The sequence below is a fragment of the Vanessa cardui genome, chromosome 1, assembly GCF_905220365.1.
Source record: "Vanessa cardui chromosome 1, ilVanCard2.1, whole genome shotgun sequence".
NCBI lineage: Eukaryota > Metazoa > Arthropoda > Insecta > Lepidoptera > Nymphalidae > Vanessa > Vanessa cardui.
In genome coordinates this window covers 14996658-15024128 of record NC_061123.1, presented here as the reverse complement: position 1 = coordinate 15024128, position 27471 = coordinate 14996658, and the positions used below count along the sequence as shown (strand labels likewise).

The 27471-nt window shown below is 41.0% G+C and overlaps 1 protein-coding gene and 4 non-coding genes across 6 annotated transcripts; 4 read left to right on the top strand and 1 right to left on the bottom strand.

The window, feature by feature from the left end:
- Nucleotides 1-385: 385 nt before the first annotated feature.
- Nucleotides 386-27471, bottom strand: LOC124544268 (NBAS subunit of NRZ tethering complex-like). Of its 2 annotated transcripts, none has more exons than XM_047122743.1 (41): nt 27254-27471; nt 27080-27177; nt 26871-27004; nt 26639-26772; nt 26353-26447; nt 25322-25499; nt 25042-25197; nt 24730-24960; nt 24365-24469; nt 24011-24097; nt 23377-23574; nt 22188-22313; nt 21301-21424; nt 20599-20738; nt 16028-16341; nt 15584-15932; nt 15326-15481; nt 14839-14975; nt 14583-14768; nt 14348-14450; nt 14016-14224; nt 13465-13577; nt 13168-13300; nt 12351-12593; nt 11779-11893; nt 10762-10865; nt 10333-10562; nt 10061-10251; nt 9473-9660; nt 6590-6739; nt 5873-6033; nt 5419-5606; nt 4817-4950; nt 4335-4424; nt 3588-3713; nt 3097-3273; nt 2776-3020; nt 2379-2502; nt 1919-2036; nt 1344-1466; nt 386-763 (listed from the first exon to the last, which is right to left on the bottom strand). In XM_047122743.1, the coding sequence occupies exons 1-41, from the start codon at nt 27323-27325 to the stop codon at nt 461-463; spliced, it is 6588 nt and encodes a 2195-aa protein (XP_046978699.1). In that variant the 5' UTR covers nt 27326-27471; the 3' UTR covers nt 386-460. The 2 variants fall into 2 exon arrangements, with proteins under 2 accessions (XP_046978699.1, XP_046978708.1); XM_047122752.1 differs by having other exon boundaries at nt 25042-25194.
- Trnaf-gaa lies at nt 7587-7659 on the top strand. The gene has a single exon. It is a non-coding gene; the product is annotated as a tRNA-Phe (tRNA).
- Trnaf-gaa lies at nt 8974-9046 on the top strand. The gene has a single exon. It is a non-coding gene; the product is annotated as a tRNA-Phe (tRNA).
- On the top strand, nt 16887-16959 carry Trnaf-gaa. Its single transcript has one exon. It is a non-coding gene; the product is annotated as a tRNA-Phe (tRNA).
- Trnaf-gaa lies at nt 18112-18184 on the top strand. The gene has a single exon. It is a non-coding gene; the product is annotated as a tRNA-Phe (tRNA).

The window sequence follows — 27471 nt, the reverse complement described above, 5'->3', positions numbered from 1 at the left end:
AGTTTGTATTTTATATTCCTATAGACTTTCGAGTAGCTTTAAAGCTTCGAGTTGTACACAATCCTCCTCTATTTTGGTACATGGGCTATGGGGCTATGACTATTAACACGACAGAAGGATACAGCGCAGCGAAGGGTTGTCAATCCTGTCCGTAATGTTCCCGGTTTTTAAAACCTTCTATAAGATTCTAACCTTCTATGCTTAGGCAAGAGAGAAGTTGTGTTGTAATAAATTAAAAATTAGTTTTATTGATTTCTTTTTATTTTTTATTATATTAATGATGGTTTTTAATTTTTTTGATAATAATGTTATATTCCGATTTATTTGAAGCTATACTGATAATGATAATAGGGTTCACAAAGTGAAAAATAATGTAATAATTTATAATTTAATAACTTATTTTTCATATTACCATATTTATCGGTATAATACAATACATGTAGACACCTTTATATATTGTTTATTGTTGAGGCATTTTGTTGCAATATAGCACTGCCTGGGAGAACCCACGCAGTACAGAGGGCACACCTGTAATTAAAAGTTGCAGATTTCCCGCCTCAGCTAAATAATTTGCTTTGATAAGTTCTGCAGCTGCCCACTGGATAGTGTAAGTGTTTGAAGCATCCACACCACAGGAATCAGCGTTCATAATGTAATTAATAATAGATGAGTACAACGGAGTAGACACCATTTTAATAAACATTCCTTGATCTAATAACTCCTTTATTAAATCTTCTTCAATTTCTTCTTTTTGAATTGAGTCCTAAAACAATAAATATTACAGTTTTATAATATCGTAAGATAAACATATATAGTATGTCAACGAATAATATTAATATGAAACGCTTGGCCCTTGGAGTAGTGGTGCAAAAAGCTTCATCAAAAGTATAACACCTCGCCTCATTGCCTCCACTGGTGACAGGAGGCTGGTTCGTTTTTTGCCCAGAGGATCGGAATTGCGATTCAACGGGGAAATGCTGCTAGCATTCTTGCCACCATTCCACGCGGTCAAGATTTATACAGTAACTAGTTTTAGTTCATATTTGTATATATATATTTAAGCATTTAATGTTGTTAATTCTTATGTATGTCAACTCATGAATATAGTTACAAAATAAAACACTTCCTAAATTTATAACACACCGAAAAACATCTAAACACCTTATCACAATAATTAATTAGCAGTTAGATCATCTTTAGATCTATGTCTATATATCTAGAAAAATATATTTCTAAAAATTTTTAGTTGTAGCTTTCACGTCGTAGCGTTACATTCGAAACACTTGTTTTCGTCACGTCAACCCTTTAGCATTATTATATAGTAATACATAAACCATACTTGCCTTGTGCTCTAAGACTAAATTGCGTAAAAGGTCTTGAGATATTTCACTTTTGCTAAGCAATATCACCCAAATAGTATTAATGAGTGAATTACTTCCTGCGTTTTCAGTCAGCCACTTGATTTCCTGTGGAATGAATTATTTAGGATAAAGTTTCCATTTTTGATAGTCTATTTAAAAAAATATGAATTTCCCTACATTTACTGCTAAAAGATTAATTTATCAAAATGAGAGAGAGTAACATTTCCAATGACTATTAGTCTTAGCTCATTTACATACTTCCTTGTTTTTTGTTTAGCCGATTTAATTTATAAAACCTATTTTTTTTATTGCAAAAAAGTACATATATACTAGTATTATAAATGCGTAAGTAACTAGTGACTGTCTCTTTGGCTATTTATTGCTCTTTCACGGCTAAATTACTGAACTAATTTTGTAATATGGAGCAAAAAAACAAAATATTTTTTATGCCTAAGTCCTGGCACAAGTCCCTAAAATCAATGCGAAGCTGCAGGCGACAAATACTAAGGAAATAAGCGAATAAATAAATAAAATCGAAGTGGATTCCGTTCATTTACCTCATCTTCCAGCACAGGCCGTGTCAGCAGCAGTTTAATCAGCACCAAGCTCTCCTTTACGTCAGCGTCCTGCGACAGCAGCCTGTACAAGTAGTCGCAGTGCAGGCTGCGACTGTCGCTACGAAACAATGTGTGAATTAGTGCCTGTGTTATACCTCCACACCTCCACAGGATAAAACCTTTAACTTTAAATCCATTAACTTGCTACCCACTGAAGTTGTTTTTTCAGTTTAGTAGATTGGCATACATGTATATGATACATGATATATGTAAGTCTGACTTCTTAACTCGATTTGACTGTATTTGAGGAGCCAGTGGTATAAATTATGAACTGTATACACGTAGTACGTAACAAAAACCAGTAATGATGCTTAAGCATTTATGAATAGTTTCAATATGTACGATAAATCTTTGTTAAGTCATAGTCAATACATAAGCTGCTATTGCTGCCTCGCCCCACCTGTGCGTGGGCGGCCAGCACGCCAGCACGTCGACGAGCGCCTTCTTGCGCTGCCAGCTGTCGCACGCATTCACTAGCTCGTTGTAGGCCTCCTGGCGACCTTCCGGCGTCAGCAGACTCTCCTCTATAAATTTGATAGTAATTATTCCTTCAACAGCTAGTTTTATAAATAATCCTATAAAAGTAAATTTTCGTTGTTTAACATTACATAATTTGCATAACATTGTACAGATAAAATTATGTATAAAATTTAATTTCATCGCTACTCGCCTCATTATGTGGCGACTGCATTCACTCTATCGAGTCTAGTGAGACAATGAAATTACGAAAAGTCGATTTGATTAGTCTTTAACGAAAAGAACACGAGTGTAAGAAGTGAGCAGACGATGGCGCCTACCGTCTCGGTGCGCGCAGTCGCGGTCGGGCCACTCGGCGCGGAACAGCTGCAGCGTGGACAGCGCCACCTGGCGCAGGTCGGCGGCGGGCTGCGCGCGCCGGCCCAGCGACAGCAGGCCCAGCTGCTGCTGCGGCGGCAGCCCCGCGCGCGCCGCCTGCCGCGCCGCCGCCTGCAGCACGCGCTCGCCCAGCGCCGCGCCCGCGCGGTGGTACTGCGCCACGCGCGCCGCCAGCGCCGCCGTGTCGCTGCGCAAGCCCCGCGTCACGCGCCGCCGCCACAGCCAGCCGTGCGTGACGCGGGGCGAGCGCTGCAGGTACTCACTCTAGGCTGTGCTCGCAGGTGACCAGCAGTCGCTGGAACACGTCCGTCGTCTCGGCCGGCACGCGCAGCAGCTGCAGCAGCGAGCTCAGGTGCGCGGGGCGCAGCCCGCCGTGCAGCACGAGCCGCGCCAGTGCGTCGACCACCTGCTCCGTGTCGCCGTGGCTCTTTTCTAGATCGCTGGAAAAAAAACGGTAGCCGGACGTGTTAATTTATTGACACGGGATATTTGTATCCCTCTACAGATCAACATTTAACTAACCGATCGAAACTTTAAGGATTTTTCGTCAGAGGCGATTGAATCAGAACAAAAGTAAATAGCAACAGCTTCCGTCAAATAGAAGAGCACCGATAACCTCAATGGTAGCCTCGAACAAGGAGACCGTATCGTGTTGGTGACAAAATATCATCACTCGTTAGTGACGGCCCAAATAATAAGCAACAGTATAACAGATAGACAGAAGAGCGCCGGTCGCCGTCGCTGAGTATCTTACGGCCAGACTTGGTCGCGCGGCAGGTCGCTGGCGGCGACGATGGCCTGCACGCTGTCGGAGTGGTAGTTCTCCAGGAACCGCGCCCAGCGGCTGAGCTCCTGGCCCACCTGCGCCCACGACTGCTCGCTGGGGAAGTCACAAGTCGTGATATAACTTTCTCATTGGATTATAATAGGTCGAGGATGTCAGATGTTAATGTACTTAATACTACTAATTAATAAAGGCTTGACTGTTGTATCTTTACAATTACCGAAACAGCAGTTCAAAGTTCACATGTTTTGTTATGAAGCAGAAGGGAAATGACATCTTCATTTGTAAATGTAAGCCTAGCAGTAAATATTTCTTCTCGGCGGCGTACTGTCGTGTCATGTTCACGCCTCTCTTCCACTTATGACCTTTTACGTATTTAGTCATCGTTGTCAAATCGTTTTATATTTTCCCAAACTGCTTAGGCATGATATATTTTTTTTAAATCTTTAACTGGAATAGGAACTGCAATCGTCCTAGTAGGATTATTATTTTGTAACATCCTTCGACATATTTATAATAAAATTTTGACCAAGAATATAAATATTTTTTAAATAAATCCAAGCAAGCAATTGGTGTGACACCTACACCTGGTACAAATTAAAAGGCAAGGGGTCTCAAACACAACTAAAAAAACAACAAAACGGTTATTAAACGGTCGTCAGTCACAAACACTCGTACAGAAGAGTTATATAAACATTGAGAGCAATAGAGGCTTACTTCTTGTTGAATTTGAAATCATTCTCTTGTTCCTGCTGGCAGTAGTCGACCGCTTGCATTATCATGAGGTTGCGCGTCCCCGGCGGCACTCTGCTTTGAAACAGTCATTTATTTTTACTTTATCTACTTTCAGTTTACCTACATTTCTCTTCGAGCTTGTTAGGAAAAAAATAAACGGTGTTGACTCCTGATCAACTTTTCAAATTTCTCTCTCTAGGATGAGGTACGAGGTTACCTGAGAGGTAAAGGACGAGGATTGGATGGAAAAGACTATTCCGACGCTATTGCACTGCGTGACGAAGTATAATCGGGATACAAGCAGGCTCGTCATCTTTTGCTCATACCGTCACGATGACATGAGATTAATTACGAAAACAAATTAATTGATTTATCATTCAGTTGGACTCATGGACTTAGGTAAATTGTGGGATCCATGGTATTGTTTATGGTGTGGCGTGTACGGTGTGAGCTGGTGCCCTCACCGCAGCAGCGCATCACTCGAGAAGCACGTGGCCGCCACGAACTGCAGCAGCTCGTCCTTGGGCAGCTTGGTGAAGTAGCTCGCGCACTGCCGCCACTGCTGCATCCACTTCTTGCTGGCGCCAGAAGCTCCCACCTGACAGTACAAACATTTACGCTTTTCATTTCACACAAGTACGAATACAAATAATTTGCACTCAAAATTTGAACTTTCACTTAGAATGTTACGAATAATTTATTGATATTAGTGTAACACGTGTAGAGTCGAGATGGCCCAGTGAGTCGAGATGGCCCAGTGGCTAGAACGCGTGCATCTTAACCGATGATTGCGGGTTCAAACCCAGGCAAGCACCGCTGATTCATGTGCTTAATTTGTCTTTATAATTCATCTCGTGCTCAGCGGTGAAGGAAAACATCGTGAGGAAACCTGCATGTGACAAATTTCATAGAAATTCTGCCACATGTGTATTCCACCAACCCGCATTGGAACAGCGTGGTAGAATATGTTCCAAACCTTCTTCTCAAAGGGAGAGGAGGCCTTTAGCCCAGCAATGGGAATTTACAGGCTGTTGTTGTTGTTGTTGTAGTGTAGCACGCAACGTACGCTGAAGAAGTACTTGGTGAGCCACATCGTGAAGAGCGAGTTGACGGAGAGCGGCAGCCTGCAGGCCGGCGGCAGGGTGCGCAGGAACTTCATCAGCAGACCAACGTTTTCCGGCTTTGTGATGCTCAGGATATGCTCCGTGAACTGTTCCGCTGACGGCTGATCCAGCAGCAACTTGTAGTCTAAGTCTATAAAATATAATAAAGCCAATAATTAAACGTAATTACTAGTTAAAAAAACGTAATTACTAGTTAAAAAAACGTAATTTATAGATATATGTATGTAAATATATTTAACAAGCAATAGGAAAAAACAAATGTCTTTATAAAGAACATCGTATCGAATTTTGTTTAAACACCTCAGTCAAACTTCCAAGATTTAATTGCGATACTGTATGATGAGATTGATGAACGATATTTAAAAAATGAATTCATAAATTGTTGTATTCGTATACCCTGCGAAGCGGCCTTGGCCTTCTTCAGGAGTTTGATATGCTCGACGGCGGTGAGTCCGTACATTAGCGTCTTGTCTTCGATGTTCTTCAGCACCGTGAAGAAATTGAGCAGGCCGACGTAGTCGTTGCCTTCGATCACTGGCCACAGGGTTTCTCGAATCCTAAACGACGAAAATTTATATCATTAAGATTGCAATTTGTTATTGTTCTTTGTAAAAAATATTTTAGTCACTTCTATTTACATTTATTTATAAACGAGCCTCAATAATTAATTATCTTAATCGATAGTGATTATGTCGCCATGTTGATTTCACGGCGGCTAATCTCAAGGCAGTCCAACCAACTACATGGGATGCAGTTAAGTGCATACTATAGCGTACAGTGAGTCCGCAAGTACATTAGTACAGGTACAGTTTCTACTCGGGAAATTCGACTTGACCGGAAAAATTCAGGCAAAGGACCAACGGCTCGACGTGCTTTCTGAGTGCCGAAAGTATACACTAATGAAAAAATTTTCAACAGATAAACCCAGTAACTTTTAACAGCCTGGGGTTTAATCCCAGAAGCTCGTGATGCAAACGAGCAACTCAATCACTACCATATCTATGGACGCCCAGCGATTTGAAAGATGAACGTTCTCAGACATGAGAGTGGATGTGGCGCCCGAATAAACGGTAATAAAGCGAGGAGAGGCCGTAAGAGGGCGCGGCGGCTCACCGCTGCGGCGCGTGCGGCGCGCGCGGCGCGGCGGCGGGCGAGGCGCGCGCGGGCGCGGCGCACGCGGCGTGCAGCCACACGTCCAGCGCGTCCAGCTGGTACTTCTCGGCCAGCGCGCACGACAGCCGCACCTGCTCGGCGCCCACCGACCTGGCCGCCAAAACGAAGCTACAGCAAATTGGCGCCCAGCAGGAATGCCCGACGAGCCGAGGAAGATATTTATATCATCGTTGGAGAGAAGAAATTTGGAAACTGGTTCGTAGATGATGGATGACCACCACTAGATGGTCTATCTAGTGGTAAATGGTCACCGTCCGTATAAATTGGTATCGTGGTCATCGTGCTTGTAAATTAATTGACTCGTATACGAATAAAAATTGTATAAGACAATAGTATCACTAGTAGGACTATTTAAAAGTAGAGTAAGTAGGTGATGATTGGTACCTACCCAAACCGGCTTTCACGGAGCATTACCACCATATTATTCTTGATAAATATTTTCTAATTATAGATAGTCATTCAGATTTAGTATGTTTATTTTCGACTAAAAGATTGCCATTTTTTAATCTGCTATATAATATAATATAAATAAATATGAATATGAGACAACATCACATACATTACTCTGACCCCAATGTAAGTAGCTGAAGCACTTGTGTTATGGAAATCAGAAGTAACGACGGTACCACAAACACCCAGACCCAAAACAACATAGAAAACTAATGGTAATCTACGTTGACTCGGCCGGGAATCGAACCCGGGACCTCAGAGTGGCGTACCCATGAAAACCGGTGTACACACCACTCGACCAGAGGTCGTCGAATAAAAAATGCAGCAAGCACCAATACAAAGTTACAAAGTGTAACAAAAATAAGAGGACTAAATTATAATAGTATTTATCACCTAAAAGATTTTAATAACACCTTTATTTAGATTTATTAATATGACCAAATTTAGTACTATTGAAATGATCATATAATTCGAACTTATTGATATCGCCGAAATAGCTCAGTTGGGAGAGCGTTAGACTGAAGATCTAAAGGTCCCCGGTTCAATCCCGGGTTTCGGCAGCAAAATACCTATTTTTGGTTTTATGTCATAAAAATATATATTCTTAAATTATTACCAATTGATTTGAATAAATTACTTAATACACTATATATATAATAATTGTATACGTAATTATTTATTTTACACAAATGCTTTGATAGTAGAATTAAATACAAATGTATTACTAGAAGCCCTCCCTTTTTTCGGATTGGATATAAAATATAGTTTAATTATATAAGTTGAGTATATATATAACAGTTTGTACAGTACATATCAATGAGTGTTTAAGTAAATATTTATAAGTATGTATGTATGTATATATGTAATATGTATGTAGTTAATACTTTTTCAAGCAAATAAAAATAATTTAAAGAAGAAATACGTTTTTCATAGTTACCTATTGGAAGAAAATGATTATAAATTGGAATACGTGAAAGGTCTAGAATCTAGATTTAAGTGACGAAAACTGCATCATGTCATTCTTATCTCAAAAACGATGCCGCTTTTGGCGAGGTTATCTTTTGTTATCGTGAGATGGCCTATGTTGAGATGCATTTATGTTCATGTATTTTGAGAAATTCTATATACGATAATATTAGGAATATTTAAATTTTTATTTCCTTTCTTCATACGCAATCACCAAAACTTTCATGGTATATAGTATGTTTCATTAATGAAAGCAAAACCATGACTGTATATATTTAAACAATAGTAAAGTAAAAGTAAAGTAACAGCCTGTAAATTTCCCACTGCTGGGATAAGGCCTCCTCTTCCATTAAGGAGAGGGTTTGGAAGATATTCTACCACGCTGTTCCAATGCGGGTGGAATGCACATGTTGCAGAATTTCGATGAAATTAGACACATGTCGGTTTCGTCACGATGTTTTCCTTCACCGCCGAGCACGAGATGAATTATAAACACAAATTAAGCACAATGTAACAAATTGTATACAGTGGTGCATGCCTGGATTTGAACCCGCAATCATCGGTTAAGATGCACGCCTTCTGACGATTGGGCCATTACAAAACAATATTAGCTTTTATTTGAATTATAGAAAAAAAAGAGAAGTAAAAGAATATTAATTAATGTATTGCGAGCACCAGTCTATTAATAAAAGTTAGTATAAGTACAAATTTATATAAAAAAACGCCTTTCACACCGAAATTTAATAAATATAAATTATAATAATAATATAAAAATTAAAATAATAAGTACAAATTAATATTCAACGTAACGTAGCCAGAGCACTGCATGCCGGACCTAGTATTGAGATATCGATATTTATATCAAACCATAATACATATTGTTAGTTAATTTCAGCTTATAGATTGTAGCCGAAATAGCTCAGTTGGGAGAGCGTTAGACTGAAGATCTAAAGGTCCCCGGTTCAATCCCGGGTTTCGGCAGTCATATTTTATCGTTTTTCAAAAACTATAGTTAATAATAAAACACAATTGAAGAGAAAATTTTTGCGTGGCTTAAAGTATAACTTATAACAATGCATCAGTATATATATAGGCGCTAGGGCGGAATATTCCCAAGTTTAGTTTAGTCAGTGGCGGCGTAAGGCCCACACCGCCTACGGAAATTTGAAAAAGTACAACATAACATTGGGATCAGAGTACTGTAAAAAAAACAAGGGCCTCGCAAACTATGTATCTTGTTGGTGGCGCAATGGAAATTTATGGATCAGTTAATATTTAATAAAGCATCAATGGTAACCACTTATTGGGCCAGTCACAAGACCGCCTAGCTATTTTATTTAAGAAAAATAAAGTTCATTCAGAGTTGCCAGTCGACTGAGGCGTTGTGAGTTAAAACTGTTAACATACTTGGCAAGGCGATATATGACCTCTCGCCGGTAGTCCTTGTCCGCATTGAACAGCAGCCCGTTGACGGAGAGCCCCAGAGCCCGGATGCGCTCCACCTCGCCCATGCCGCTCAGCTTGTCGATGCATTGCCGGATGATCTCCATTTGCTCCTCTGACGCATTCTTTTGTTTCAAAGTTATATGAGCTAGCTAGAATTTGAATAATATTTTTATAATATCTCTCCATTTGACTGCAATCATAAGCTTATTCAAAATCAATATCAAAATAGACTATAATTTTCCAACTGCTGGGCTAAGGCCCCTCTCCCTTGAGGAGAAGGTTAGGAAGGAGGCACTGCCATGTCGCTCCACTGCTGGTTGATATTTGGCAATATGTCATTCATACTAGACACATGCTGATTTCTCCATGTTTTCCTTCCCAGCCGTACTCGAGACGAATATTTATTATATAATACAAATTTATTACATTACAGTGGTGCAAACACAAAAATAAAATCTTGCACTGCACTGCGCTCCCCCAATGTGTGCACTGCAGTCCTCTAGTGTCATATAAACTACAATGGGATAGGCTCGTATGGTTGGTGCGTACCTGCGCGGGCGCGGCCAGGTAGGCGTGGTCGCGCAGCGCGGGCGCGTTGGCGGCCACGAGCGCGGCGTACAGCGCGGCGCACGCAGCGGCGCGGGCCGGACCCGCGCGCAGCCCGCCGCGCACGCGCAGCGCCGCCGCCACGCTCAGCGCCGTGTCCTTGTACACCAGCTCCTCCGCGCACTTGTGCGTCACTGCGGACAGGCCTGCTGTGTTACCCCTTGTATTATCGGAGCCGGCCACGAGTCCACGCACGACCGACGAGGATGTCTCACCGTCGGCCTCGAGCTCGCCCATCGCCCCCTCCTCCAGGCTGTTCTGGATGTGGAACCACTTGAGCACCGCCTGGCCGATGCTGGACTCCCCGTCGAGGTCGTCCGGTATGGAGAACCGGTCGTAGCAGTAGTAGTTGCTGGACACGTCGTGCTCCAGGTACAGCGAGCGATAGAACTCCTGGCAGTGGACGGTGCGCTCCGTCGTGTCCGACGAGACGGGTTTGCCGCTGCAGAAATAAATTCAGTCGCACTAGTTGTATACTACAGGACCATTTTGATTTATATCAAGGCCAGACCCAAGGTTTTCAGGTAGGTCTATGTACCAAAATATTATCAAATTATACAGAAAAACCTTCCCAGTCAGCCATACGGGAGACAGAAAGCGACTTTGATTCAGCATGACTTTTACTAATAATTCGGAAGGCTCACCTTGAATTGAACTTATTCTGCACTGTGTCCAACAGGAAGTTGAGTAGAGGGACTTGTTTCTCGGTCTGTGGCGACGGCACTAAGTCTTTCTTTTCTATGACTGGCTACAAACACAAAAATTAACATTAGTATACTTTAGGCTACATTAGGCTATTTGACAATGCGAAAAGTAAATTGTGAATTATTGTAATCGGTGTATATTATGAGTTTAAAAAATGATATATACTAACGAAAGTTAAAAATAATTCTCAATTTATTCAAAAATCCATAAATAAAAATGCATTTTTTCAAACGTTTGTCACGTGACACAAAACGCTCCTGACACTGACACGCACCTTGCTTTTCTACTATATGTACCACAGATTAAAATACAACAAAGTGACGTCACCGACCCCATTGCAGCGTCATATTGGCCAAGTAGCGTTTTTGCGCGCTATTTAAATAAGGAATTTTTAATATGATATTTTTCGGTAAATATGTACTAGAAATAAAAAATTCAACTTTTACTGGGTTCCTTAACTTCTACTAAATAATATAAAATGGATTTTAAAAACCAGTCAAATAGCCTATTGGACAGAAACTGCCATCCCTATGTGTAGATGACCACCAGTGGGGATAACAACTGAGGATTCCACTATAGGTTTTTATTTTGTTATGTTTTATTTATTCCAAAGTGAATCCGTTTTTTTTTCAAATATTCCGTTCAATGACGGAAATATAGAAAAAGGCCTAAAGTTACGGGGGGAGATACTTGCTTTTGTGTTTTTTACTTTAAAGAAAAGTAGAAAATTAACGTCTCCGATTGTGATAAAAAGTTCATCAGTCCTCGTTAATTTTCAACATCTGTTTTTGTTAATTTTCATAAAAAATTGAACATAGATTTTATTGTATATGATTACACCCTAGATAAGACAGATAAAAGAGTAAAAGTTACATTTCTTAGCAAACTTATCGCTAGATTATTACAAACCGGTTGTATCTTCGCAGAAAACTATAATGCTGCAAGGCAAACCGTACCGTAGTGATAGCATCCGCGAACTCATCCTCAGTGGACGACCAGCGCGCCTCCAGACGATGGTTATCCCTCAACGCCGCGCCCATCTGTTGCAAGCTTTCCAACTCCAGATTCAGTCTAAAATTAACACAGTCCAATTGAAACGGCACGATTCTCTACGAGAGGCCGCAAAGCGTCGAACGGGCACACCGATCAGAATACAACCGAAGGCCATACGGGTCAAAATCAATCGAGGCAACACAATAAAGGTCAATTACTTGGTGGTAGGGCTTTGTGCAAGCCCGTCTGGGTAGGTACCACCCACTCATCATTTATTCTACCGCCAAATAACAGTAGTCAGTATTGTTGTGTTCCGGTTTGAAGGGTGAGTAAGCCAGTGTAACTACAGGCACAAGGGACATAACATCTTAGTTCCCAAGGTTAGTGGCGCAGTGACGATGTAAGGAATAGTTAATATTTCTCACAGCGTCATTGTCTATGGGTGATGGTGACCACTTACCATCAGGTGGCCCATATGCTCGTCCGCCAACCTATACCATAAAAAAAAAATAATAAAGGCAAAAGAAACACCCACCTCGCGTGGATCATGTCGTGCAGCGCGGCGGGCGGCGCGTGCGCCAGCGCGGCGGCCAGCAGGCGGCTGCGCTCGGGCGTGTCGGCGTGCGCGTGCGCGTGCTGCGCCGTGCGCGCCAGCAGCGCGGCGGCGGGCGCGTGGCGCAGCGCCGCCAGCCGCCGCGCCGCCGCGCCCGCCGCGCCGCCGCCCGCCGCGCCCGCAGCCAGCGCGCGCGCGCACACCGCCATCAGCACCGTGCCCTCCCTGCGACGCGTGAGTCAAAATCAAAATCAAAATCAAAGTATACTTTATTCAAGTGGGCTTTTACAAGCACTTTTGAATCGTCATTTAACAATTAAGTGAAGCTACCACCGGTTCGGAAAGTAGATTCTACCGAGAAGAACCGGCAAGGAACTCAGTAGTTACTCTTTTTCAACATTTAAAAAAATACAGTCATGTTAGTTAATTTTTAAGTTAATACAATTATTAAATTAATATATCCTGCCTGGAAGTCAACAGGTATTAATTCCATGCTTTTTTATCATCTACAAAATCTTGTATCGAATAATACGCCTTTTTCACCAATGTATTTTTTATGAACGATTTGAATTTACGAGACGGCAAAGTTAAAAATGTCTGTGGAATTTTATTATAGAAATGGATACCTTGCCCCAAGAAAGATTTATTGACTTTGCGGAGTCGAAAACTTGGCGTTATAAGCTTATCCTTACTTCTAGTGCATATACAAGTTATGCAAACGATACGATTATCGCCTTCGTGTTCGCGTTTCGCAGTCTCATTCGCCTTTGAATAGACGTTTGTCCATCGGTCTGGTCACCTGTTCTGTTCGTCGTCTCCGGCGATCCTGAGCAGCTTCGCCAGTTTGAGCAGCTTGTGGCTCGCTAGATACGCGTTGGGATCCGACGCCAGGCAATCTTCTATTAGTTTCATTCTATCTTCGCAGAGGCGAACTGGAACGACATCGTCGGTTAAATTATATATATAAATATGTTAACTAATATTTTTCCAGCAGAGGAAATCTACTTTGTAGTTTACACGGCTTAACACCGCAAAACGGAACAAATTTTTCTAGTTTTTCGGTATTCACATCTCAAGTGATTTTTTCTAATAATACCTTGAATGGGCAATATGGTCAAGTTGAAGGCGCTCAAAATAGGGAGAGCGGATATGAGATCCAGTTCTTGCTCTATTTCTTTATTTCCATCTTCAATCAAAAGCAGGCAGCACCTGAAAATTAAGTTTTCGATGTTAGAGGCGCGTCCACTGCGAGCCGCGCGACCAGATTGCATTCAATACAAAATAATCACTTTAATTTTGTTTTTCTTTTGAAAATTGTGTAAAACTTTGTCAGATTTTCGTATCTTTTATTTTTATTAATACAACCTTGATTCCATAATCACCGCATCTGATAAAAAGAATTGTAAGAATAATTAGTACGTACGTATTTACTGTGGCACATCAGGTGTGCCTCAAGTAAATAAATCCAAGGCTCAGCATCGTTGTTTGGGCTTAAAAAAACCGCGTGGACCTAGTAAAGCTGCTCTAATCTGGACATTTATATATGATGCTCATAATTTTTTTACCCTTATGTATAGCATTACTTTCGCCCACCTATGTCCGACACGTCAGATAATAGGCCTAGTACGCTCGCACGGCTGACCTCACCTCGCTATCTCCAAGGCCGGGTCAGTGAGAGACGAGGCAGAGTTGAAGTACTCCGTGGCAGCGTTCAGGACCAGCTCGACGCTGCGCTTGTAGTCTATGCGGTACTGAGCGGGCGGCGCGGGCGGGCCGGCCGGCGACACCGTGAGCACGGCGCCCGACAGACGGATGCTCGTAGCGTCGCCCGACGTCAGGAGAGACGACGCGTAGATCTGTGGACGACTCCTGATACAATACCTGAACTTTTTCTACTCAGATTTATTACAAATTTACTTCTCGAGTAACAGTCATGAATATTAGAAGTATGTCAGTCGAATGAACCGATTTCACCATACCTCGTAGCACTGCTCCGGCGTGACGCAATCGAAAAGGGTATTTTGGAGCTCCAGCATGTCCTTGAGAAGATTTTCCCAGTCCTGCTGCGTCGGTTTCTCCTCGCTTAAATACATATAAGTATTTTTTTTAAGTAAGGGTAGAGTTTGTATCGCAAACTCTAACAAAATGAATGAAATCTCTGTTTGTTTGATCTCTGTTTACTGGCAAGGCAGTAAGCGGAGTGCGCGCGCTCACCCGTTGGCCAGGCCGCGCGCGACGCGCGTGAGCAGCTGGCGCGCGTGCTGTTCGTCGCGGTTGAGGCCGCGCAGCGCGCACGGCGGCACGCGCACGCCGCGCCACGCCAGCCGCCCGCTGCCCGCCACCAGCCGCTCCAGCTCCGCGCAGCGCCGCACCAGCGCCGTGGGCGCGATGCTGCCGTCCCTGTGGACACGCGCCTACAGTGCCGGCCGCACGAGGGGCGGAGGGGGCGTTTGCGTCGTGGGACACTGACGTCTCCTTGAGGATGGTGGCCAGCAGGTCGCAGGCCATGTCCAGCTGCTCGGTGCCGGTGTGCGCGAACAGGCAGCGCTCCACCAGCTCGAGGTGCACCTTGACGTCCAGCTCGAATTCTTTATGAGATTGTAGCACCTACGAACGATACGAAAATAAAATCGACGTAGACTCGATTACTAAGTACTGTTTGGCCCCGAGTAAGCTGACGCTTTTCGTGTGAAACATCTGAATGCGCCTTGAGGACAATGTGTACCTTGACTCGTAAAGAGATGGCAAAAGGTAAGGCGCTCTCTTTTAAACCAGCAATCCCTCTCCCCGCTACTACCCTTTTTATACCATGATCTAGGATGAGATATTTTCATTTATACTAATAAGCTTTTTTACAATTGCAAGTATAGCTTTTCCTTTGATTGCATATTATTTCGATAACTAAATATTTTTATTTTAAAGGGTTAGATTTAATATAATATTCGAACAGAAATTACCAGTAATATATAAGAGAGATCCTCTTTACTGATGTCCTCGAGGAACTCGATGAGACCCGACAGACAGGCGCCCGGGAATCTAGTCAGATCCTGGTATCGCTTCAGGAAGGGTACCAGGAACTGCTTCAAATCCGCGATAAACGTCTCCCGCGTCGACTGAAAGCGAAACAACAACGTCAACAAACACAAATGCAGATACGAATATCTAAACAGACGTAAAGCACAACCGCCAAGGGCGAAATAGAAAATGAAACCGACCATCTTCATGAGCAGCTTGCAGATCTCGAGATTGGGCATGGTCTCGAGGTCGTCCAGCGAGACGCCCTCGACGTTGAGGTCGTACAGCAGCGTGTCCAGCGTGCGCAGCAGGAACAGCGCGCGCTCCAGGCCCGGCACGGCGCCCGCCTGCGCCGCCGCCACCAGCCGCAGCGCGTGCGACGCCAGCCCGCTGCGCCGCTCGATGGCGCGCGCGCGTCGCTCGTACCACCCAGTCAGCACAGCCGCGCCCGCCTCGTCGCCCGCCGCGCCCGCCGAGTCCGCCGCGCCCGCAGCACCCTCCGCGCCCTCCGGCGTCTTGTCCGACGACCAGTTGGAGCTCCAGATCGGCCTGCGCGCGAGCCGCACCGAGAACGAAATACGCCGTGAGGTGGGGTCGACGGCGGCGGATGCCGAGCCGGATTCTCCGAGGTTGTGAGCTCTGACCTGAAGATCTCGTTCCTGCACCAGTCGTTTTCGTGCTCGAATGGCTTTATCTTTATGGGAGATTTTTTCTCGAACCACTCGAGCGGTTCTTTGGTGGGAAGGAGATGTTGGTAGGTCAGCGGGCAGAGGGTCTCCGGTATCTTGTCCAGGACGGCCAGCTGCATGTCCAGACTCTTAATATACGGCCACAGACAGGTGAGCGCCTCTATGCGTCCTTCTTTGGCAATTTCCATAGCGCTGTGCATTATACTGTTGCTTCTGAGTCGGTCGTATTCGTCCTTTACGTATGTTGATTTCTCGCAACGAAGTATTGCCTGAAAAAGTCATAATTTAACTAAATAATTTATATTTAGCTATTATTGCTGTACTTCGCCAATATTTATAAACATATAAAATGTCGTTATAATGCATACTATATTCGAAACCTTGGTTTATATGTAGGGGTAACCTCCGAAACGTATGATGAAATCCAATTTTAATTTTGCATTGGAACTGGAAAACTTTATTCCTGGTTATATCTTTATTAATAAATTGCACCCGTGCGAAGCCAGGGCGTATTATATTATAAATAAACGTATATAAAATTATGTTAAAGTAACAATAAATCTGCTTTCCGAGAGAACGCTACGAAAATTATAAAAGATGAAACAAACATTATATAAGATGCTATGCAGAACAGCACAGCATATCTTTGTAAAAGCTACGACACACTTAAGAGTTAAGTTATTCGTAGCCTTTGTAAGTTCACGACGATTACTTATCCTGAGATACGTTTATAAGCTGAGGTGGTAGCATATGAAAATATATAAACATAATTCTTTCAACAAACATGTTTCATTATTTGGGTGATTTTATCAACGCCGAAATAGCTCAGTTGGGAGAGCGTTAGACTGAAGATCTAAAGGTCCCCGGTTCAATCCCGGGTTTCGGCAGCCGTATTTGTATTTTTGACGAAAAAAAAAATATTTTCTCTATGTGGTCAACACCATACCTTTAGTCATTTGTAACTTTTTTGTAATTGTATAGACAACTGTAGTACAGTTGTAAAATTATTGCAACTATGGTTCTTCATTCATGCCTTAATTTTAATGACAAAAGCATGTAACATTTAAATCACAATATTGTTATTGTGATGTGAACAAAAAATGAAATATTAAACCATTTACAATAATATATCTTTAACTGTAATAACTTAATGTATATTCCGTAATAAAGGATGTTCCTCGCCATGAAACTATTCATTACAATTTATCTTCTGAACCTGCTTGTAATGTTTAAATAATCTTTGAAGCGTACGTCTAAGAATATATCTTTAGATAAGACAAATTAACCAATTTTTAATTGATAAAACATACCTGATTACTATTGTTTTATTAATTTGTCGCACAGTATTCATCCTTATCAAAATATATAATAAGTTCACTTTAAGCGTTTTCGTAATTTGACCTATAGAGCGTCAACCGATTTTTATCTCAGTATTAAATCCCAATAGCAGAATGTTGACAATCGATGCAGGTGTCGTTGCAATTCACGCATTCCACGCAATTATTGCTATTTGACAAAGATTATCGACAAATTCCAATTCCAGCTAAACTATACTATTTTACATTAAAATTCATTCAAAAACGATTTCATCACTGTGGGGCCAAGATGAGTGGCCTGCATTTTACAGTGCAATGAAATCAAAACAAAATCTATTATAGTTGTCAAAATCCCTAATCATCTTCTGAATACACTCGAAGTTTCCTGAGAAATCCACCAGTATATAATTATTTATGGAAGATTTTTTTTAATTATTAATGTAGAAACGTACGAAAGGCGTGGGATCAATAAGTGGATCAATAAGCATTACCACACTGGGGGCAAAGATAATCGGGTCACGACTTTAAATTGCTGGCAGCCTTTTTTAAAGAAAGAAAGAGTTTTTTTATTTGTAAGTATCGTTTTGAGACATCAGTGGCTTTTATTTAACTGATTCATAATAAAAGTTATGTGCAACTGGAGCCGATCTTATTATTTATAAAATGTTCTAAGTAGAAATATTTATGTTGAATACATGTATGTATTTAGCAACTTACCTCGAAGCCGAAATAGCTCAGTTGGGAGAGCGTTAGACTGAAGATCTAAAGGTCCCCGGTTCAATCCCGGGTTTCGGCAGTAGAATATTTTTATTTATTTTACAATTAATAAAATTTTAAAACATACAATCATTCCAATTACCTTGATTAACCAAAAAGAAGTGGTTTGGCGAGGAGATAAACAAATTTCATCTTTAAATTCTTCATAATATGATATAATTTAACGATTTTATATTAAAGGGAAGCAGGGAACCAAACAGTCTACTTGAAACCTAATATTCACGTGAATAATAAAGTAATCCCTCGCCAACCATTCTAAGATGTCAGATCATTTGCACGTAATTATTCTGACACGCTCACCCTTTGAGACAAAACAAAGCAGTACTAAATTATTATCGCCCGCGGGCACGCCCTACAACCGACTACAATTTAAAATTTAGTACAAAATATTAGGTTGGGGAAAAAGTTTTTTCGCATATAATATGTATGAACTTGTAATAAAATCTCTTTGGCTATACCATTTGTATCTGGCTGGTTTTGGTATCATTAAAAAGTTTTAATTTTAAAGAAGGCACTTCCAAATTCAAATTAGGAATTTGTGTGATTTTCATTTGTTTTTGTTGTTGTTAAAATGAGTGAATCTAAAGAAGAAATTCGATACATTTTAAAATTTTACTATAAAAAAGGTAAAAATGCAACTCAAGCCGCGAAAAAAATTTGTGATGTTTATGGACCTAATGCAGTATCTGTGAGAGTAGCGCAAGTTTGGTTTAAGCGTTTTCAAGCCGGAAATTTTGAAATCAAAGATGCATCTCGCTCTGGTCGCCCTGTTACGGACAAATTGATGCCATTTTTGAAAAAGTGGAGCAAGATCGGCATATTAGTAGTTACGATGTAGCTGAAGAACTGGCAATTGACCACAAAACGGTTTTGACTCATTTGAATAAAGCTGGGTACACAAAAAAGCTATATATAGCGATATATGGGTGCCTCATGAACTCACTGAAAGAAACCTAATGAACCGTGTACTCATTTGTGATTCTTTATTACGACGTAATGAAACCGAACCATTTTTGAAGAAGCTGATAACTGGTGATGAAAAGTGGATGACATATGACAAGAACGTGCGAAAAAGATCGTGGTCAAAGGCCGGTCAAGCTTCACAGACTGTGGCAAAACCCGGATTAACTCGCAACAAGGTAATGCTGTGTGTATGGTGGGATTGGAAGGGCATCATTCATTGTGAGCTGTTACCGCCCGGCAGGACCATCGATTCAGAACTGTATTGCGAACAATTGATGAGATTGAAGCAAGAAATTGAGAGAAAGCGGCCAAAATTGATCAACAGAAGTTTTTCACCATGACAACGCTAGACCTCACACATCTTTAGCCACTCAACAAAAATTAAGAGAGTTTGGCTGGGAGGTATTATTGCATCCGCCGTATAGTCCTGACCTTGCACCTTCAGATTTTCATCTGTTTCGGTCTCTGCAGAATTCCTTAGGCAGTGTCAGGTTAACATCACGAGAGGACTGCCAAAACCACTTGTCGCAGTTTTTCGATCAGAAGCCCCAAAATTTTTACAGCAATGGGATCATGTCCCTACCAACAAGATGGCAAAAAGTTATGGAACAAAATGGCACCTACATACTTTAGTCAAATGTAAATAAACTATATAAAAAAACTTTTTGAATTTTCATATAAAATACGAAGAAACTTTTTCCCCAACCTATTATATTAATTTTTCAAAACCTACAACGAATGGTCAGCTTACTTTGAGCTAGTCATCATTATTTTTTCAATAGTTTGTTTTGGACTATTTAAAGCTACACTCGGCTCGAGTGTGGGTGAGAAGAAATAAGTATCGGAACTCACACCAAATATTGGGATTACGCCCAAAAAAACCCCTGGCCACATTGATAATATCAATAGATCTGATATTATTAATATAAAAAAGTAAATTAAAGTAACAGCCTGTACATTTGCGATTCTCATCATTAAGGAGAGGGTTTGGAACATATTCCACCACGCTGTTTCAATGCGGGTTGGTGGAATGCACATGTGGCAGATTTCGATGAAATTAGACACATGCAGGTTTCGTCACGATGTTTTCCTTCACCGCCGAGCACGAGATGAATTATAAACACAAATTAGGCACTTATATACAGTGGTGCTTGCCTGGGTTGGAGCCCGCAATCATCGGTTAAGATGCTCGCGTTCTAACCACGCGGCCATCGCAGCTCAGATGTTACTCGAATTGAAATAATTGTATTTAATTAACATGACGTTGTATTTTTTAAATGTTAAAAAAGAGTAACTACTGAGTTTCTTGCCGGTTCTTCTCGGTAGAATCTACTTTCCGAACCGGTGGTAGCTTCACTTAATTGTAAAATGACGATTCAAAAGTGCTTATAAAAGCCTACTTGAATAAAGTTTATTTTGATTTTGATTTTTGATTTTGAGCGGTTGATGTATCAGTGGTGAGTAGCGCACCTCGTAGAGCGCGAGGCGCTCCTTGTAGAACAGCATGACGTGCCGGCAGCGCAGCAGCTCGCTGGTGTAGGCGTTGAGCGCGGCCGGCGTCACGCCCGCCGGGCCCACCCACCGCTCCTCCGGCAAGCCCTTGTTTATCTCTGCGGGACACGCCACTGCCTTAAGCGACTATATTTCATTTTTTTATACTATAGGTTGGCGGACGAGTAAATCGACCACCTGAAATAATGGAATAATGACTAATTTTATTATTGCCCCGACCTGTTATTTGAGGAGCTACATATTTTAGAATATTATTACTACACTATGATACTAATGTATTACTCTTTTTTATGGTATAGGTTGGCGGACGAGCATATGGGCCACCTGATCGTAAGTGGTGGTCTGTAAGAAATATTAACTAATTTGTACATCGTCTATACGCCACCAACCTTAGGAACTAAGTTGTTATGTCCCTTGTGCCTGTATTTACACTGGCTCACTCACCCTTCAAACCCGAACACAACAATAACACACAAAGTTTCCAAGAGATAAAAGCTTTTTTACAGCTTGTCAAATCAAAAACGATATTATTAATATCGACGATTAAATCTTTTATGACAAAATATAAACACTATCGAAATACACACATAAATTTACATAATCTTTCTTCGAAACGGTTAAAAGTAGATAAACTAAAAAAAAAAAAGTTGAAACACAGACCTTCCAGTATCTTCTGGTTGGTGAGCTGCAGGCCGAAATGCAGCAGCTCGTTGGCGGCCGGTAGCGACTCCGGCAGCCTGTCCACGCATTGGTGTACCGCCCAGATCTTCTTACGGACCTTGCTCTGCACACACACCACACCCTCCGTAAGAAACTGTCGCACACTACCGTGTGGGTACAAACACATACAAGGACCAGCCTTGCCACTCGCATATTACTAGGCTATAATGACTGCGTATACTATATCATTGCACGAGTACACTCTTGCAAATAACACTTCCGTAAGATGTAGTTGGTCATCATATGTTTGCGATGCTGTTACATATAGCGTGTAGCGACCTATGCTTCAACATATTTAACGGTAATACATGCCCAATACAAACTGGTTCATTATCTCGCCTTTTAAAGACACTAGTTTATGGGTAAAGTAAATATGAGCAAACCCATTATCATTATCATATTAGACTTTAAATTTAAATAAGGTTACCCTGATCCTGACCTAAAATATATAATTATTAAAATTTAGTTAAACTTGAAATTAGAATTAATTTAATTCAATTTAACTTTTTTTTGTAAAGGTTGGCGGACTAGCATATGGGCCACCTGATGGTAAGTGGTCACCATCACCCATAGACAATGACGCTGTAAGAAATATTAACTATTCCTTACATCGTCAATATGCCACCAACCTTGCGAACTAAGATTTTATGTCCCTTGTGCCTGTAGTTACACAGGCTCACTCACCCTTCAAAATTAAAAAAAAATTGGCGGTAGAATAACTGGTGAGTGGATGGTACCTACCCAGACGGGCTTGCACAAAGCCCTACCACCAAGAAAATTTTCCAAAATCATTAAAACTATATAAACGATTTCCTAGTGTAAGTTACCAAATAGTTGTGTATCGCGTCGGTGGAGACAGGGTTCTTCCTCCACTGCTGCTGGTACACCAGGTCGCTGTCCAAGTCGAAGGTCTCTGCCAGAGATAGTGCCTCCGTGTAGTTGCCACTTTCGATCTGTGATAATTTACAGTTTTCAATATGTAGTAAATAAAAAATAAAATTGATTGTATTCTCATTTTTAATTTTATTTATTAATATTAGCTGCTTTGTTGGTTTTGTGGAGAGCTCACATAGGTCGAGCCAGTATAAGGTTTTATAGTCAAATCGTTTTTAATCCAAAGTTTGTAAGTTTTCAGGATAAAGTGTTTGTAGACCAGCCTTGCCAATGTGTGGAGAATTCCCCAAATTGCGGGGAATTCGATCGGAGATTGGTATGGGGATTGTCACTATGCGGTGAAAACGCGGGGAATTTTATATTACACTAAAAATATCGGCAATTGATTCTTTAGCCAATGTTTTGGTAGTACGAAGTTTGAAATTGTAGTCGATTTTAAATTGAAATTGATAGTAAATACTTTTTCAATATGGGACACCCTTAGTTTGTGTATAGTAAAGGACTATACATAGACACGATAGTTTCCTTAATGAATGAGAATGAGAAGTAGACGCAATAAACAAATAAATATTATACAATAAATCACAAAACAAGACATACAATAACATGATTCTTTCCTTTATTTGTGTGGGAAATTTGTGGGGAATTGGGTCATTTTTTCCCCGAATTTGGAGAATTTCGCTTTGATTTTTGGAAAATTAGGTGAATAGACATTGTCAACCCTGTTGTAAACATTTGCCATTAGTCTTGCACCAAAACTATTACCGTCTAATTGTATGAGATTGATGAGCCATCGGATTATGAGAATTAGAAACTTATTCTCATTACTATCAACTGTTCGTGGATGAGTTTGCACACACAATTAAGCTCTACAATACCTCCCTGTAGGCCACAGTCCATTGAATGGGCGACGTGTGTGCGCTCGGATACTAATACAAGAATATTATTTTTATTTACATCTGGAGTGCCCTAATTGTCTTTTGTTTGTCATATACAACTTTTACATCTAAATTAGCTTATCTTATCTCTCTATCTATCTATACATCTACACCCTTTTCAACGTATAATTTTGTTCAACTGTAAATCCAAAGTTAACGAGATTAATGTAAACAAACTACTTACTTTTCTAGAGAACAGCTCCATGGGGGTGGTACTCTTGACACCCAGGAGCCTGTATATTCTGGAAACTACGGTTATCTTCTTGGGCTTGGGCTGGAACGTCTCGATGTCAGTGATAGTGTACAGCACCGACTTGAACAGCTCCTTCGCCAATTCGAGCATTGAGTCGTCGACTTCCTCATCCGCGGGCACCACTTCCATCTTTGAAATTTTTATAAAGATATTTCAAAAAACTATTTCATTTATTTTTAATCTGTTTTTCACAAGCAACTGTATCGAAAATTAACAAATGGATTGAACGAATTAATCTTAACTATGATTACATGTCCAAAGTCACGAGTTTCTCATGCTTTGCTGTGAATCATCGCTACCTCCTACATTTGCCAAAATTTTGCCAAATACGACTCACTTACTAACCGGAAGTACATCAGTTTGAGTAATTAATTCAAATCTTCTCCAGCTTGGAATAAATATTATTTAAAAACACAAAGTTTTTCTCAAGGGAACGCGTATAATACTTGGAATTAATTATGACAATTTATAATTACTTAATTAGATTCATTGTGAAGTAGTATTTCCTTATTATTGAGTCTTTAAGCCCGAACACGACATACTGTATATTCTCATAACAACTTACGGACTCATCACTGCGAGACTTTTTAGCCGGCATGACGTTCGATTCGCACTCCAACACCATGAAAACGCCATCGTGAGCACATGTGATCTGGGGGAGTATTCAAATGAATTTATTTACAATATTATATTAATAAAAAAACAGGTATCATTTCTAATGTACGCATTGGATATTATATTCCGGTCGAATGTGACCATTTACCAAAAAAAAAATTATTATGTAGGTACCTATACGCTAATGAAAAGTTTCTCTCGTAATAACACGATTACAAAAATGTCTGTGAATATGGTCTGTTTTTATACTTAAGAGATAATGTGAATTATTTGAATAAAAATTATGTTATGGTAAAAAGTAAACCTGTGGTGTTCCTTGGAAGAATTCAGGTTTTTTGCCAAGAATGTTGTTTAACTCCTGCAGCTCGCACACCGTCACCGAGCCGGTGAACCGTGACACTATTATTTCCTGAAAATATTCATACAACAAAATAATTTAAGAGTAGGAAAGGTCTCGACTTATGAATGTGTCCCTTTCAAAGTTTGACATGGTACCCAGCAACAAATAATTTACTGTAATCAATTAACTTTAGATTCTCAGCGCTCACATAGTGACTGCTGGTTGCTAGTAGATGTAAATCATTCGAATTACACAAAGAAAGTTCGAGAGTCGAGTTAGGTGCAACAGGCTTGACATAGTACAGATGGTAACGAAGCGTCGGCACCGACCTGGTTGCTCCACCACGCCACGTGCGCGGGGCGCGGCGGCGCGGGTGAGGGCGAGGGAGCGGGCGCGGGCGCGGGCAGCGGGCTGGCCAGCGCGTGCTGCGGCTGCTCCGCCAGCGGGAAGCGCCGCTCCGCGCGCAGCGCCGGCGCGCTCCACACCGAGATGGCGCCCGAGCAGTGCACGCACACCAGCCGCCCGCGCTCGGGCGACGCCGACATGCGCACGATGAAGTCCTGCGTGCGCACCCCGTGCGGACCTCGTTAATATCCGCGACCCCGTCCGCCCGGTCGACCCCGGGGATACGTTCGACTCACCAAGTTTTTGTTGAAAACGAGCGGCCAGTAAAGCTGGAAGCGCTCGTTGGCGAGTCGCGCCTCCAGCTCGTCGGACACCACGGACAGCTTGTAGAAGGGCTCGTCGTTGAGCACGCGCCACGCAGTGAGGCCGGCGGCCGACGCGGACTCGGGCTGCTGTGATTATGAAAAGGATGAGATGAAATTGTACATTTTCTAATTTGTAATAAAATTATTAGCTGCACCTCAGACTGTTGAAATATTTTTATATTGTATAATACTTGAAACTTAAAGGTCATACATCGCGCGCGGGCCGCGGCAGGCCGGCGACGTAGAGCGTGTTGTGCGGCTCGCAGTACACCGCCGCCGCCACGCCGCCCGAGAACTGGAACACGTGGTGCAGCTTGTAGCCCTCCGTCTGCGACACGAGATACCCGCGCAGCTTGCCGTCGTATGTCACCACCAACACCTCCCAGTTCCTATATATATAGGCGGTACTTGAACGACTATAAATGCTCTAGTCAGCGGCATCGAAGGAATAGTTGTCTCATGAGCATACAAAAATAAGGGCTTTGGTTTAGTCTGAAAGTCTGTTATCCAAAATACTAATAAGATTTCTTATTAGGCTTTGAGATTCTTACTGACTAACAAAACAAAAGGAAACTATATTAAAGCCGACCTTCTCTATGCAGAAGAAAGCAGAGAAACCCTAATCAAGGCTGTAATGTCGCGAGATTTTCTGCCGAACCAAAAGTCTCGCCTTTATTGACTTCAGAAGCGACCCGTCCTTACTCGCCGCCTACGGGCACGTATACGACGAGTAGAAACGGGTCGCTCACTAAGTCTTTAAACATCCTAACTCCATTGCCGTCGGACTCCTTGAAGCTCAAATCCATGATAAATAACTATTTTTGCTTGATTTCTTAAAGTATACAAGCTGTTGTGCACATACTCCTCTATAGCTCCCACTTTCTCGTCACTCACTTTATCGGCGAATAGGCGAGCAGGTCAGAGTGATTGCCAGGTATCATGATACAATTAAGGAGCCACAAATTTCAAAATGAAACAAAGTAAGTGCCCTTAAGGTACTTCTTATTACCTTGCTGATATGCATCACAACAAAGAACATCTTTAAAGAACATAACTTGTATGTTTATGTATTTTTTTTATATTCAAAATGTATAGGCAGATTAATAAAAGACTGATATGATGGTAAGTAGTCAACACTACTATAAAATAATAGAGCTGTAAGAATTATAAACAAGACCTAGCATCACTTTTTTAATATATTTTTTTAAATATTGTAGTATAGGAAACTTTATCACAACTCACCATTTTGTATCCTTAACTCTAAGCGGCATAAATATTATGTCTGAAACAGCATGTGTGTTATCCGTACATTCCAAGCCACCTGGTCTTGAACAGTCCTGTAAATTATTTATTCATAAACAAAACCAAAAATTATAGACAGAAAAGGTAGTTCTTGAATTACTTTTTCAAAATTCAGGATTAAAAGCATATCAATCATCAAGTAGTTATTTAAGTGTCTAATAGTAAACAAATTGGACATATAACTGTGTTACTGTTTTAAAAGTGAAACAAAATTTTATATACTTACAGCTGGTATATTAAATAGATTTGATGCAGTAAGATCAAAGAAACTGACTACCCCATTACCATAAGCTACAACTAAAAATGAACAGTCGGGGCTCCACACTACTTTTCGCCATTGTGCATAGGCATCTCGGGAAACTACAAGATTAAAAAAAAGAGTTTTACTATTTTGTTATCTTATTTATAAGAGCTATTTTATATTTTTATATTCATTATAATGGATTTAAATATAATACCTGTAGTTCTAGCTGCTATTGTAGCATATTCTGACCTCTTAGTTCTTATTTCTAATATACTATCAGTAAGAACTGCAATAACTTTTCCTTCATCTCCTAAAGCTATTTGCCATTTCTGTTGTCTTTCGTTATGCCTTAAACATAAAAAATAATCGCTATAGGTTTTATATTTAAATTGGCATTTTAAATTTTATATTAATTTTACTTACGCAGTTACACTATCAATCAAACTTTTCTTTGGGCCAAAAAATTTCAACCATCGCCAAAGACTCGATATATTTTCCGGCAATAAATTATCAGGTTTTTGCTAAAAATGTATCAAAGGTAAACATTTAATTTAAACTATACGAATAAATATAAATGCATATTGCATAGATATTTACCAAATATTCTGGTTCTGGTTTCCATTCCGAAAACACATACAACTCGTGCAAAATTGATTTGCTTTCAGTCATTTTAAACGAGTTATAAAATACTTGTACATAAATGATTTATAACATTTATATTATGTTGCTTTACCAGTGGCGTTATAACTTAAATCTAATTCATCAAAATCATCAAAGTTCAATATGTTTTTGACAATGTTATGTTGAAGTTGTTG

Coding starts and splice junctions, on each gene's coding strand:
- LOC124544268 (XM_047122743.1), bottom strand. CDS start 27,325: ATGACTGAAAGCAAATCAATTTTGCACGAGTTGTATGTGTTTTCGGAA. Junction 25,198..25,321: donor TGCCGCGGCCCGCGCGCGAT/GTATGACCTTTA, acceptor TCATAATCACAG/CAGCCCGAGTCCGCGTCGGC. Junction 9,661..10,060: donor ACCTGGCCGCGCCCGCGCAG/GTACGCACCAAC, acceptor TTCAAATTCTAG/CTAGCTCATATAACTTTGAA.